The 12,889-nt window shown below is 50.5% G+C and overlaps 1 protein-coding gene across 4 annotated transcripts; it reads left to right on the forward strand.

Annotated features, from left to right (window-relative positions):
* Positions 1–2,522: 2,522 nt before the first annotated feature.
* Positions 2,523–11,794, forward strand: ERICH6 (glutamate rich 6). Of its 4 annotated transcripts, XM_049803764.1 has the most exons (11): positions 2,523–2,784; positions 5,008–5,054; positions 5,157–5,273; positions 6,532–6,633; positions 6,711–6,868; positions 7,857–7,924; positions 8,767–8,928; positions 9,064–9,145; positions 10,414–10,566; positions 10,850–11,081; positions 11,530–11,794. In XM_049803764.1, exons 1-11 carry the CDS (start codon positions 2,673–2,675, stop codon positions 11,791–11,793), a joined length of 1,497 nt encoding a protein of 498 aa, XP_049659721.1. In that variant the 5' UTR covers positions 2,523–2,672; the 3' UTR covers position 11,794. The 4 variants fall into 4 exon arrangements, with proteins under 4 accessions (XP_049659721.1, XP_049659719.1, XP_049659720.1 ...); XM_049803762.1 differs by having other exon boundaries at positions 10,850–11,665; XM_049803763.1 differs by lacking the exon at positions 5,157–5,273 and having other exon boundaries at positions 10,850–11,665.
* Positions 11,795–12,889: the final 1,095 nt, after the last annotated feature.

The raw sequence follows: 12,889 nt of genomic DNA on the forward strand, positions 1-12,889 counted from the left end.
AAAGAGAAGCTTGTTCCAGCTTTGAGAATTTGGAAGTGACCACAGGAAAAAAACTCCCAAGAAATTACTCTAATCTTTTTGTATACAGTTCCTATAAAGATCCTACATTTGATCTCAGTTACACTGTGCTGGCAGAACTCCAGCAGCATCAGCCGAGTAAACTAATTTACTCCTGCTTAAGCAGGATCAAAGTCAAGCTCTGGCTCTGACAGGCGTTAACACCTGTGCTTTCAGCAGAACTTGTTAAGCAACAATTCCTAAGGATTTGATTCATTTTCCCATATTTCAGCAACATTTATAGTGGAAGATAATTTTTCTTACTGACAGTTGGGACATAACAGCTTTTTTGTGTAAAACAAAACTCCAAGGCATGTCTTTGATTATAGCAGGATTAATGAAATTAACTACTCCAGTGTTGCCTATAACCCACATTAGATAAATTAACACACATAATTTCATTAGGTCTTTCCACACCATTCAGTTCTGAAGGAATGGCAAATTTTCATTATATCTCACACCAAAAAAACCCCAACACCCAGTATCTTTTCTGTCTGAAACCGAATTTAGGATAAGGAATACCTCAGCTGGTACCGCCAAGAAGCAATGTGTTTCCTCTTCAGATCAATAAATGAACAGGTGACATTCATTCCAACAGTCGACAAAGCATTTCAGGTTTTCTTCCCTATGCAGCGGGGCACAACACAGCTGGTACGACTTCCCAAGCATGATGTCCGAGTGCCAGAGGCAGGAGGGGCTTGCAGGGCACCAGTACCTTGCCAAGAGAAGTGGCAGCACATCAGTAAACGTGTGAAAGTTCCTCTAAATATTCAGAAAAAAGTTACTGAGGCCAGCCTGGTTTTCTTAACAAAACTCCTGACCACCACCAAAGCAACCTGACTTTGAAACGGACAATGAAACGTACCCAGAGGAAACTGCCCAGGAGCCGGCAGCAGCCAAGGAGCCGCAGCCGGGACTGCACTCCAGCACCGCCTGGGAGAGGTTAACCGCACAAGGCGACACGAGCGACCAAGAGTTGTCCCTATGAAGCGGTTTTTCTGTTGAGTCGCTACACTATATTGTTGCCAGTTCTCCCGAAAAACAATTCCTGCTTTAAACACAAAGAAAAAAAAATGCAAAAACTCCTAGGGACTGATGAGTTTATAGCAAGAGCATGGCACAACTTGAGCGGTTCCCACCCGCGGCTGTGCCAGCGTTGGGCCACGTGCTGTGAGGACAGGCACCCTCCTCCAGCCGCGCCACAGCCAGAGGTGAAAGCTGCGGCAATACCAGGATCTGCGCCAACCGACATTGGAAGCAACGTCCCAGGACCCCAGCGCTACGGGGAGCTATGAGCACCAACGCCAGCCGAGCAGCGTGTCCAAATGCGGCACTAATACCACCAGCTGCACCTCAACATGTTCCTTCCAGTTTTAAAAACGAGCGACTTGCTTCTTTTGTTGTAGAACTCACGTGCTTGTAAGACAACTGCAAGTTCTCATAAAGAGCCCAGATAACGTAGCCCATACACGCTGTCCCAAGGCGCGCCTAAAGCCTGCGTTTGTTTGCAAACGACGTTTCTGAAGAAGACTGCTTTCTTTTGCTCTCCAAGTGCAAATTCCTTGCAGGGATCCAACCGCCCCTAGCCTTACAGGAGACATCACCGACGGATCCGCAACAAGCCTATGACACCGACTAAGAGCTCTGCCCGGGCAGGCGTTTCGGGGGCAGTTAGGAGCTCATGCCCGAACAGCCGAGCCGCACCAGGGTTTGTAACCCGCCTTTCACATTCGGCCCAGCTCCCATTCCACGCAGAAGGCTGCGGCTCGGCTCCAGCGCTCCCTCGGATCCCCAGCAGCGGCGCGAAGAGGACGGGGACGGCCCCCCCCGCTCCAGCCCGCAGCGCGGCCCCGGCGCAGCCGCTCCACGGGCACGGGCACGGCGGCCTTCTGCGGCCCCGGCCGCCCCCGGCTCCCCACGCCCGGCCGCAGAGCTCCCGGGGCGGCTCCCCCACCGGAGGAACCCGCGCAGGCCCGCCGGGGGGCGGCGGGGGAGAAGCACCGGCCCGGGGCGGGCGGGCCCCAGCGCCTCAGGCGGAGCCGCCGCCGGGCTCTGCCCCCGCCGCAGCCCCCGCGCCCGCCGCGTCGCCCTGGAGACGCCGCACGACGCCATGGACGGGCCGGGAGCGGGGCCGGGAGCCCGCCGGCCTCTCAGGGGCGCGGGCCGGGCCGGGCCGGCGGGACAGCGCGGTTTCTCTGCGCCTCTCGGCGGCGCGGGCGTTCCCGCCGCCCTCGGCTCTCTGAGGAGAGACCGGGCGGGTCGGTAGCGCCGGCCGCGGGGAGACCCGAGGTACGGGCGGTTCCCCCGGCCGGCACGCAGCTCCCTGCCCTTCTCGGGGACGCTCCGAGCACCGCACGTACCGAGCCCGTCCCCCGGCAGACGGCGGTGCTGAAGGGACGGGCTGCTGCCGCCCCGGGCAGCCCTCCGGCGGGATCGCGGCGGGCCGGGCGTTCCGCCGCGGCAGCGAAACTGCGGGCAAGGCCCACCGAGCGTATCGTCTCCAGCGCTCGCAGTTGTAGCGAGGTACGTCTGGGAGAGCCTCCGCCATTAGTATAAGCGTCAGGGGCAACGCTGGGCGTGACTAACAGGTGGGTTTGTGCCTCCAGTTAAGGGAAATGGAGGCGTCGGGCGGCGCTGAACCCATCGCGGCGCAGAAGCTGCCGGGAATTTCGGCGTCGATGCAGACAGAAGCGAGCTGGCTTCGTGAACAGGCCCACGGAGAACCAAGTAAGAAACAGCCTCGCTCAGGAAAGAGGTTGCTCACTTGTACTGTCATTCACTCAAGCCGCCTCGTACCCCACCGACTTTCGTAGAAGGCGCGTGACTTTGCAATTTCCCGAGATCCGTTTGCAAAGTGGCAGCCGACCCCGGAGCAGCCCCCCAGAATCCCCCTCTGCGGTCCCCTCGTTATCCTCTCCGCAGAGCCGCTTCTAAACGAACCTCTGGGTCCCCGTTAAGCCTGCGGGAACGCTCTGGCAGCCAGCAGGCGTAGGAGTGCTCAGCAGGCGGCAGAGATAGCGTGTTGTATTCCTGTGAGAGGTACTGGCAAAGCCTCTAAGGAGAGCTGAAAATATATCAACCTTTTTTCTCCTTCTGCTCGGCTGAGTCATCCCAGCATGTGGCCGAGTAACCGGCTCCTTCGCTTGCTCGCTGCAGTAGAGCGTTGTACCTTAGCATGCAGCATATTAGTGGTGGTTGCTGCCTGATCCCATCCCTTTTGGGCACCACATCGAACAGCCTTTGTGCTTCATTTTCAATGCCAGGCAGCACTCCTCTGTAGGAGAATGTCTCCCGCATCTGAGAGTGCCTCTGAGAGCAGGAGGAGTGGTCTGGGCCACAAAACACAACACACCAGATGAAAGTACTGGGGAAAGCTGCGCGCAGACCTATCTCCATACAAAGAGGGCACGCACAGCCCACGACAGATAAACAGTGCTCTCTTTCTTTGGAAATGCACTGTGAACATGTTTGCAGGAGAAAAACAGTATAGGCTTTGTACTTTAGCTGGAGCTTCACGAGTCCTTGGGATGACGGTCGCTGTAACGATCAAAGTACAGCATAACCAAACTTGTGCCAGCAGTAAATCATCTACCTGGGTTTGGATGCAGCAGCGGTAGGTAGATAGAGATGATACAGAAGCTGCAAAGCCCATTAGAGAGGGCAGAGTAAGAACGTGGAGTGTCCACCTGCTCTGGGCGCCGCGCCCCAGGTACGAGGCGTCCCTGTGTCCCTCGATGCCACGGTGCACCCAGAGCCGTGCCCCAGCTGCACAGCTCCACTGGTGCATTTTGCACTCCCTGAAGTCACTTCTTCTCAGACAGGGTTTGTGATCGGTTACTCTCTGTGACACAGCTTGATTGCAGAGGGCGATAACTACACATCTTTGTACTGCAATTTAAAAAGACAAAGTTCAAGGAAACCAGCAGCCACATCATTCAGCCTTCTAAAAGCATAAGCAACTCCCGTAGCATCGCTTTCTGCCGCTTTCTGCTTTTCCTCCTGTGTGGGTGCATTCGCTTCCAGACGCCTGCCCGAGCTGTGGTTCCCACTGCAGGCCTGGGAGCTGGGTGTTGACCTGGGGCTGTCGTGATTTTTACCCCTTCCTTTTTAAATACCTGTCCTGATTTTTTCATACTTTCCAAAGAGGAGGACTTAGAAAGGATTTGGTATTTCAGCCTGCCCAGAGTTTCATCTGGCTGAGTGTTTTCTGGAAAGCAGAACAAGCTTACTTAGAAGGGCCAGACAAATTGGGTGACAGCAAGAGGAACTGAAATTCAAGATTAAAAGAACAAGGAATGTGTTTAGTTTGCCTGAAGGGGAGGCTATGGCAGCTGGCATGGTGGCCATGTCGATGTTCAAATAGAAGGTGATATATGGGACAGCACACAGTTGTGCACCCGAGGCAGCTGGATGTTGGTAGCACTACCTGCCGCGAGGGAACCTGGGACTGCCGAGGACAGTGATAGACACTCAGGCATCTGAGATGTCTCCTGTTGCCTCAAAGGCTAAAAAACCCTCCGTTGCACTCACGCAGCATGGACTGCACTTGGAAATGAGAAAAAGGTTCAATCGTCTCCACAGCTCTTCTTAGGACAAGAGAGGCTGGAAATGCTTTAGAGGATAATGCAATATTAGATTAGCGCTACAAGTCACTGACCCTAATCAATAAGCCATCTCCATGACTTCAGTAGAATGATTTTGTAAAGCCCTGATCCAATGTCAGTGCCCAGTTCCAGTCCCTCAGGCATTTGGGAAGGGTTGCACACAGATCCAGAGCCGCCCTTCTGAAAGCGTAGGAGCAAGTCTGGCAAGAAGGTCTTGGGCAGCCGATGCGGTTGGTGAGAAAAGCTGGCATGCTGAAAAAGGAACGGACAAATGTGTCTAGAAGATAAGCTTTCCGAGAACACAGCACTGCTGTTCAGTAATTCTCATTATCGCTATTACTTGCAGCCCTGTCAGAAGAGTTCAGCAGCTTGGATGTCTTGTGTGACATGGAGGTAAGGACTCACCCGGGTTGCGTATATACATTTTATACTTAACGGTTTTACCTCTGAACAAAGATATGACTCCACATTGCTTTTGGTATTTTCCACTTTGAGTTCAAAGAAGATTTTGTGAACCTGTTCGAGAAATCGCTGTGCACGCTCCCCTCCGTTGGCCTGCCTACCCTCCTGGCCTACAGACCCGAATTGTCACGAGAAAACATACAGATTGAGGTGAGCCAGTGGTGGGTGTTCCCTACTGTGTGGCTTTTTTAGTTTATTTTAGTTCCTACGATTGCCACACAGGAAAAGTAATAATAATGTCCTTTGCCAAACTAACGTAGGAGTTCCTTTATGAAAGGGTTTTTCTTCTGTGAGGCTGTTGAAATTATGCTTGTCGTGCACTCCTAAACAGCAAGAGGCTGTGCAACTCCTCTCACCACCACTACATCCTGTGTTGAGAATTGCCTAGCAGAAGATTCTGCCCCTTGGCTAAAACAGAGGTACAAAATTTATATAAATACTAGGTATACAGTCAAAGAATACAAGCTAGGCATAGAGTTCTCTGTAATCCTTAGCAGAGTAAAGTCATTAGAGAGAGAGTTAATCTTACGCATGAGGTTGGGACAAGGGAATTTCCAGGAACTATGCTCTAGAGAAGTCAAGTATTTCAAATTAATATGTTCAGAAAAGGGTTTGAATGAAAGTGCTAAACACGTAGTATAGTAAATGAAGTGTAAGTGAAGCGCACCAGCTAAGCAGCCCCAGAGCAAGTACCCTTCACCCCTTGCTGCTGCGGCTGGGTGGCTGCTGTCTCTCCGAGGCGCGCGGAGCTAGGCGTGCTGCCCTGGGGAGGAGAGGCATTAGACACGAAATTCAGCAGCATGCTCTTGGCAGCTTGCATCTTCTACAACTCAGCTTCAAGATGTGTATTCAAAAAATAGATATCTCTTTCAGAATATCTAGTACCCGTCCTCAAAATATATCCTGCAGCAGCCCTGATTTGCATCTGGTCAAACATGCTCAGCTCTTTTGTCAACAAATCTGCTGGTGGTTCCTCATGAAATTTCCCACAGATTTTCCTATGATGAACAGTGCAACAATGTGGGCACTTTTTCTCTTTGAAGCCCCAAGCAATGTATTTGCAAGGGTTAATGCACCGGAGTACTCAACTATAGCCTTCTGCATGCTCTGAAGCATTCCCTTGGAAGAAATGGGTCTCATAAATACTACAGTAATTCCATTTCTTTGAGGGGTTTTATTTATTTATTTACAACAGATTGGCTTTTGGTTTGGGTGGTTTCCTGAACCTAACGTGCTGAGTTAAACCGTTCCAAGATATCACAGACACAGATCTGTTTTAACTGCTCTTATGCGCTGTCTAACATTGCATTTTGAGCAGAGCCCTCTTTCCCTGAGATAAAATGAGGATTTGCATGCTGATACCGTATTTCTGTCCTCCCCTTGTTCTCTCTCCCCACCTCCACTTCAGACAGAGGAGGACTCTGCTCCGAGGTGCGAGTACTGTGGCAGTCTGCTGAAGCCGTTCCCTTCCGTCGAAGGCATTTGCCCACCATCACAGGATTATGAATCAGTAAGCTGGCGGGAAAGATTAACAGAGGTTTGCTGTGGAAAGGCCCGCTCTCATGGTACCACTCGTCTGCCTTTCAGAAATTCTGCTGCGAGCGTAATCGAGACCTCTATGAGTTCATCGTAAATGAGAGGAAGAACCATGAAGGTGCCTGGAGCGTTCCCATTGCTGTTGGCCCCCACAAATCCCATGGCACTGAAGCCGACAGGCTGCTGTCAAAGGAGAGAGCGTACCAGAGGTACCGTGAAGTGACTACAGGGAGAACTGGGGATCAGGTCTGTATGAGGAACCACAGGTGACTCCCGAAGGAAAAGAAGCGTTAAGAAAATGAAACTGCAGCAAGAGGGAATGGAAGAAGAAAAAAATTTACTTTAGGCAACACAAGTTCATATTCTGTCTAAACCCTCTTGGCTTTTCTCTCATCAGGCTGTATTAGGTGGCGAGGTTCGTGCTAGGTCAAGCATTAATTCTGCTGCTGGCAGACATAATACCTAGAGACAGCTAGAGCCAAAACCAAGTTGCAGCTGTGGGAGGGTCTAGCTTGTACCTCAGGTGCTGAAACAATTTGTATTTCTCAATTTGCTGCATAAACTGTGACATGCATTTGGATTCCGATTTCCAGAGTCACGAGAACTCTGCAAGTTTGACTTCTGCTGAGCTGTTTAGCAGGAGGCCCAAAGCTTATACAAATATCTAAGCCTATGGCACAGACATAAAGAAAAGTAAATCAGCATACCTGGAAGTAAACTGTTAGTTTCCTTGAAGATCCTTTGCAGTCTGATGATGCGAGTACCTCATATTATGTACAGAGCATAAACCAAAGCCGTTGTCAGACACTGGCAAATTTATAGGAAGCTAGATAAGAAGAACAGTGAAAATATTCTTGGAGATTAGCTGTTTTCTTGATCTTGTGGGCAGCTCTCCTTCTCTTTTACATAAAATCTTGATACAAAATCCACTACAATGTTTAGCTCTGCTATCAGTAGAGCTGACGCTATTGCAATCGCAGTCTGTTCACTGAAATCTCTGTATGGGAGCAATTCCTTTTTGCTGAGATTATTATTATTTTGGTGAGATCCCGTTGCCTGTAACTGTTATTTGCAATTATGAGGGCGGAGAGAAAAACAGGTTCAAAAATTTGTGTTCCTGCAGCAAGGATATCCAGTACTTCTAGCTTTCAAAACAGGATATATGAAATGTATATCAGGAACACTTTCATTTTCCAGGCAGCAGGAGAGACAAATGGCCAGACAGTTAGCTTTCCTGGCAGCAGAGGCGGCGAGTGTAGCTGAAAGTGAGTTTGCATTTCCTTATGTATTTATTTGTCTATTTATTACAACAATGAATTGAATGGAATTGCTTGTCTCTAATGCTCTCTAACTGAACAGGAGGATTTATACAGCAACGTGCAAGTTCATTGTCAAGTGTTCAATCCCATTCAATTAGATGCTGACATATTAAATAATCCCTCACATGAAAAAACAAAAGCAGTTACATTGCCATTGCACAGAGAGGATCTCCTTGCTGTGACTTTCAGTATTTATATCTGAACATTTCAGCTGAGAGGCACAGAAATTGACCTTAGAGAATAGTAAGTTGGCAAAGCCAAGCCCTTGGAAGGTAGGAACTGCCAGCATTAGGGTGATCAACTTTTTGCCTAATCAGGTGAATACTACACTAATTCCTAGCCCAGGCTGTGGATGACTGAGCAGCCCTTTGGATCTAGCTATAAAATCAAAGGCATTTTGACTAAGAACAGATGAACTAGGTTTACGATATGGGCATATTCTCACAGAGGATGGCAGGGTACTGAGGCTTTTGCAGCACCAAGGATTTCAGCACGTCAGTCCTCCAGAGCATGGAGCTGTGAATGCTATCCAAAAAAAGTCATTCTTTACTCACACAGATATGTATGTATACATAATTGAAAAAACTACAATCCTGTTCTCTGAAATGTCTGAACACTTTGGACTGTCCTTGTTAGAAAATACCCCAAGACAGACTCCCAGGATAGAGCATTTCAGCCAGAAATTCCCACTCCCCCAAGTTACAGCCTCCCTGCAGAGGTGCCAGGCAGCCCGACATTGACGCTGCCAGCCCTACCCGATGCAGACAAACCCTCCCTTTGCTCTCTAGGTTCAAATCAAGCTGGCACGATTTCCTACCTGCTTTCTCAGGAGCCCCCATCACCAAATGGCCGGACGCTGGTGCCTGGTGGGAAAGCAGCAGAACCCGAGGAGGATCCCATCTCCGACAGCGTCACCTGCTGCGATTTTACCCTTGTGGATGGAAAGGCAAGTAGCTGCTGCCTGATGGTGATGGCCGTGTCCACACTCCGGAGCGGCTGGAGCCTGGCACCTGCCTGTCTTTAAAGGGCAGCTGGTGCAGGACTGCTCTCATCCATTGTATCATTTCTCTTCCAATCTTAGGTAGTGAAGAATGAATTGTTGGAAAAGTACTACAAACATGGAGGGAAATTCCTTACCATGCTTCCAGATGGAACAGCACAGTTATTGTATCCTTTACAGGATTCACTTGCCTGCATTAGTCCAGGGTTGTAACTGTAATTTGAAGTGTGTTCTAGTCTGCTTTATCACTGAATAACCTGGTCCACCACTCACTCTCGCTTTCAGTCTGAAAAAAAAAGCAGTAGTGAAACTGCTTCCATAGCTCTTGGTGTGAAGTTTTTCAGATCAGCCAGTAGCTTTGATGAAGGACAGGCACTTGTGTCTTTAAAACCCAGCTTAAGAAATGCGCTAGCCCCGTGTTCGGACACACTCCAAGCTCTGGCCATCCCTGGGAGGGCTCTGCTGGCTGAGTGGGCTCCGAAAGTGCTCAGCCCCAACAAACCAACACAATGTTTCTGAGCGGCACTGGTGTGGGGCTGACATCTCTGTCCTGCACGTAGGAGCACATAAGAGGTGCACAGACAAACTGAAGTTACCAATGTAACTAAGAGTACTGTCTGAAGAAATAAAAACATGGCAGTTTCACCAAAGGACCCCATAGCTTTCAGGCTGCCTTTGCTATTATTTAAGCCGTAACACTTTAAGTCGCCCACATTATTTTTCCTTACTGTGGCTGACTTCTTTCTGACCCAGGGGTGTATGAAAGTGTACCTGAGCTCTGCCACCAAAGCAAATAGGGGCTTGAGACTACTTCTCTGTTCTGTCCTCCAGGCTGCTTTCGTCCCAGGGATGCTGCCGGTCACGGCAGTGGCAAATGGCAAAGTGCCATAAACGCATGCGCTCACAGTAGCAAGTCTTGCTGGAGGGAAACCCCAGTGAGACACAAAATACCTGCTGTTTGGATATGTTCAAGTCAGGTTTAAGTGCCAAGGGCCTTATTTTCCCCCTGGTTGGTTGTTTTTTTTCCTCTGGGAGAATAATACCTCTCCCTGTTTTCTCTGCTATCATCCAAGTTGAGTATTTTGATCACTTCACTTTGCTAGGCTTCTACAATCATAAGCACTGTCCAAGAACATGTCTTTAAAATAAATTTGTGAAGTGGTTCTGCCTGGGTTATTGGTTAGAAAACAACAAAAATGTATTCCATATCTCTAACAGCTCTTTTGTCAGTGTACACAGAATACTTCAATGTAGGAGAAAAGCACTGGCAGTGCCCCAGGTAACACTGGCAGCACACCACCATTCCGCCTTTAACGCAGGGATCTAGGTAATACATCAATTTTTATACTCCGAAGTAGCACTCTGAAATACTTAGTATGTAATAATAGACCAACCAGACAAAAAAAGGGGTTATGAACACCTTATCTGATGACAGCTATCCATCTGGAAATCTGGCAGTCATTGTCATACGAGAGAAGAAATGGCTTACTTGCATAGTACAGGAAGACAAGCAGAGGAACATCAAAATACAAGCAGTATTTAAGTCCAATGGCAGAAGTACTTGCTATTATCCGAATGGAGCTGTGTGGTATGTTCACATTGGTCAGAGCAGTTTTGCTTTTCACTGCGCCTTTTAAATTTCAAAGGTCATAAACAGCATTTTTAACAGCATTCAAAAATTAAAGGACAAATATAGCAGCTCATGAGCCCTGCTTTGGGTGCCTCCCAGAAGAGCAAGGCTACCCCAGCTGTGTCTTGAGATGGGAGTTAGATCCCAAACTAGCTGTGCCTCGGTCCCATCCCCCTGGGGAAGGAGGGACGTAGGCTGTGAGTGCTGCAGGGTTCAGAGCTTTGATTTTCCTCTCTTTTAGGATAAACATGAGTATTCAGGGAGGGCAGTATTTGGACCAAGCAGGCAGCAGGGTGAGAAGGTGGACGTGGCCAAACAGTGTCATGTCATCAGGACCCCATGTCCCGCTGAGCCCCATCTTCATCTCCCTGAACCGGCACGTGGGGGTCAGGATCCTAGGCCAGGACAAGATCACTGTTTCCTTCCTCGCCATGGGGCAACAAGCAAAATTCAGCGTGGGAACTAAAGTGCAGGTATTTCTCAAGCACACAGGCAGCTCCACAGAAAGCCGCTCCCCACAGGAGGAGTGCAGGGAAGCTCCCACCCATAGGGAAGCACACTCATCCCACAGTGGGTACTCCCTATGTTGCCCCATGGTCCTGCCCCCCAAAATAGCAAACAGTGGAGGTGTACCTGTGCTCAGTCCCATGCAGACAGGGGACTCAGCAGCCCTGGCAGCCCTGGCTCTCTGCAAGGGGCTGCAGAGTGCAGAAAGCACTCCTGCGCAGGTCCCCAGAGTCCCTGGCTGCATCCCCAAGGGACACCCGGGCTCTGCCGTGTGGAGGAGAGCTGTGATCCATGGGGGCAGGGTGCGTGGCAGCTCCCTTCCTCCACAGGGGCAGGTTTATCTGCTGGGGAGAGACCAAAGCCCCATCCCACAATGCTGCGGCTCTGCTGACACAGTTCACCTCTGCTCCCCAGGTCAGCGACATTGCCCGGCTGCCTCCCCCTACCTGGCTGGGCGAAGATGAGCTCCTGCTGCTTGCCTTCAGGGTGAGGATTCTGCGGCTCTTTGACAGACTGCGTGGATGCTTAAACTTTCCTTCTAATGAGCAATGGGACAAAATTAAGCCTCCAGCTTACCTTGTCACACAGACTTTGAAGATCTTACAGCTTTGCACAACTTCTGACATAAGCAATGAGCTACGCAGCTCAGTCAGGGCAATAGTAAATGCTCAAGTCTGATAAGCACATGTGTGGTGTGAAGTCAAAAGGATGAGAGGGGTTGAAAAAGATGTCCAGGAAAACTTGCTGCCAGTGCAGAAAAACCCCACCACAAGGAGACTTGTGGCTGAGCTGGAGGGATGGGTCAGAAGTGCCTCAGACCCTCCAGCTGCAGCCCGAAGCCATAAGTACCTAAGTCACTCCTTTAAGGGGCACTTTGTCCACCCCAGGAGACCTCCGGGACCTTCCCAGCTGCCATGAGTTGTCGGTGGTTTTTCCAGGGCTCTTGGGTCTCCCTCCTACCCATCCAGTTTTGCTCTGCGCCTGCAGGAGTGCTCTGAGATGCAGACAAGCCAGAGCCGTCGCCTGCGCTCAGCACAAACTGTCACAAAGTGAACGCACCCAGGGCAGGAGCTCACCGCCGGGGCGCTGGCTGGGTCAGCCAGCTCCTGAGCACGCCTGTGACGCAGCATGATAAGGAGCAACTTTGCCAGACAAAACCGAGACAAGCAGTCAGCAGGGATGGGAATGCGGGCAGTCAGTGCTCCTCCCAGCGAGCCAGCACCATCCCCTCCCAGTGCAGCACCCACAGACAGGCAGCCAACACACCGGCTTCCTTGGGGAACTGCCTCGTGGCAACAGGGAGGTGTGGGGCCACAGGAATACCTGCCGCGCCAGGACACCGCGCTGGGTGATGCACAGCCGGCAGCCCAAGCTGCCGCATACGGCATCTGACACGGGGACACCTTGCAGCCTCCAGACCCGACTCGTGGATGGGAGCACATGGAGAAGGAGGAATAGCAAAGGAAGCAACACCTCCTTGGGCTCTGGGCAGCCTGTCCATACAGCCAGGGCACGGCCAGGCAGCGCTGCCCTGGTCGGTGCAGAAAACCCTGAAGGTTGGTCTGCTAAGGCCATGGGAAATAAGGACACATCGCAAACACCCGGGGAGCGAGGCAATGCTTGGAGGGTTCCTCACTGTCCCATCTTTTATCAGGTTCTCCTGGCCACAGGTCAGCAAACGTACATGAAATGAGCTTTTACGCTATAGAGCTGCAACCACAACACTAGTAGGAAGCTCCACAGTAAACGAATCCCAAAAAATTAAATCCAATTT

This window comes from Accipiter gentilis, chromosome 6, assembly GCF_929443795.1.
Source record: "Accipiter gentilis chromosome 6, bAccGen1.1, whole genome shotgun sequence".
In the NCBI taxonomy this organism is placed as follows: domain Eukaryota; kingdom Metazoa; phylum Chordata; class Aves; order Accipitriformes; family Accipitridae; genus Astur; species Astur gentilis.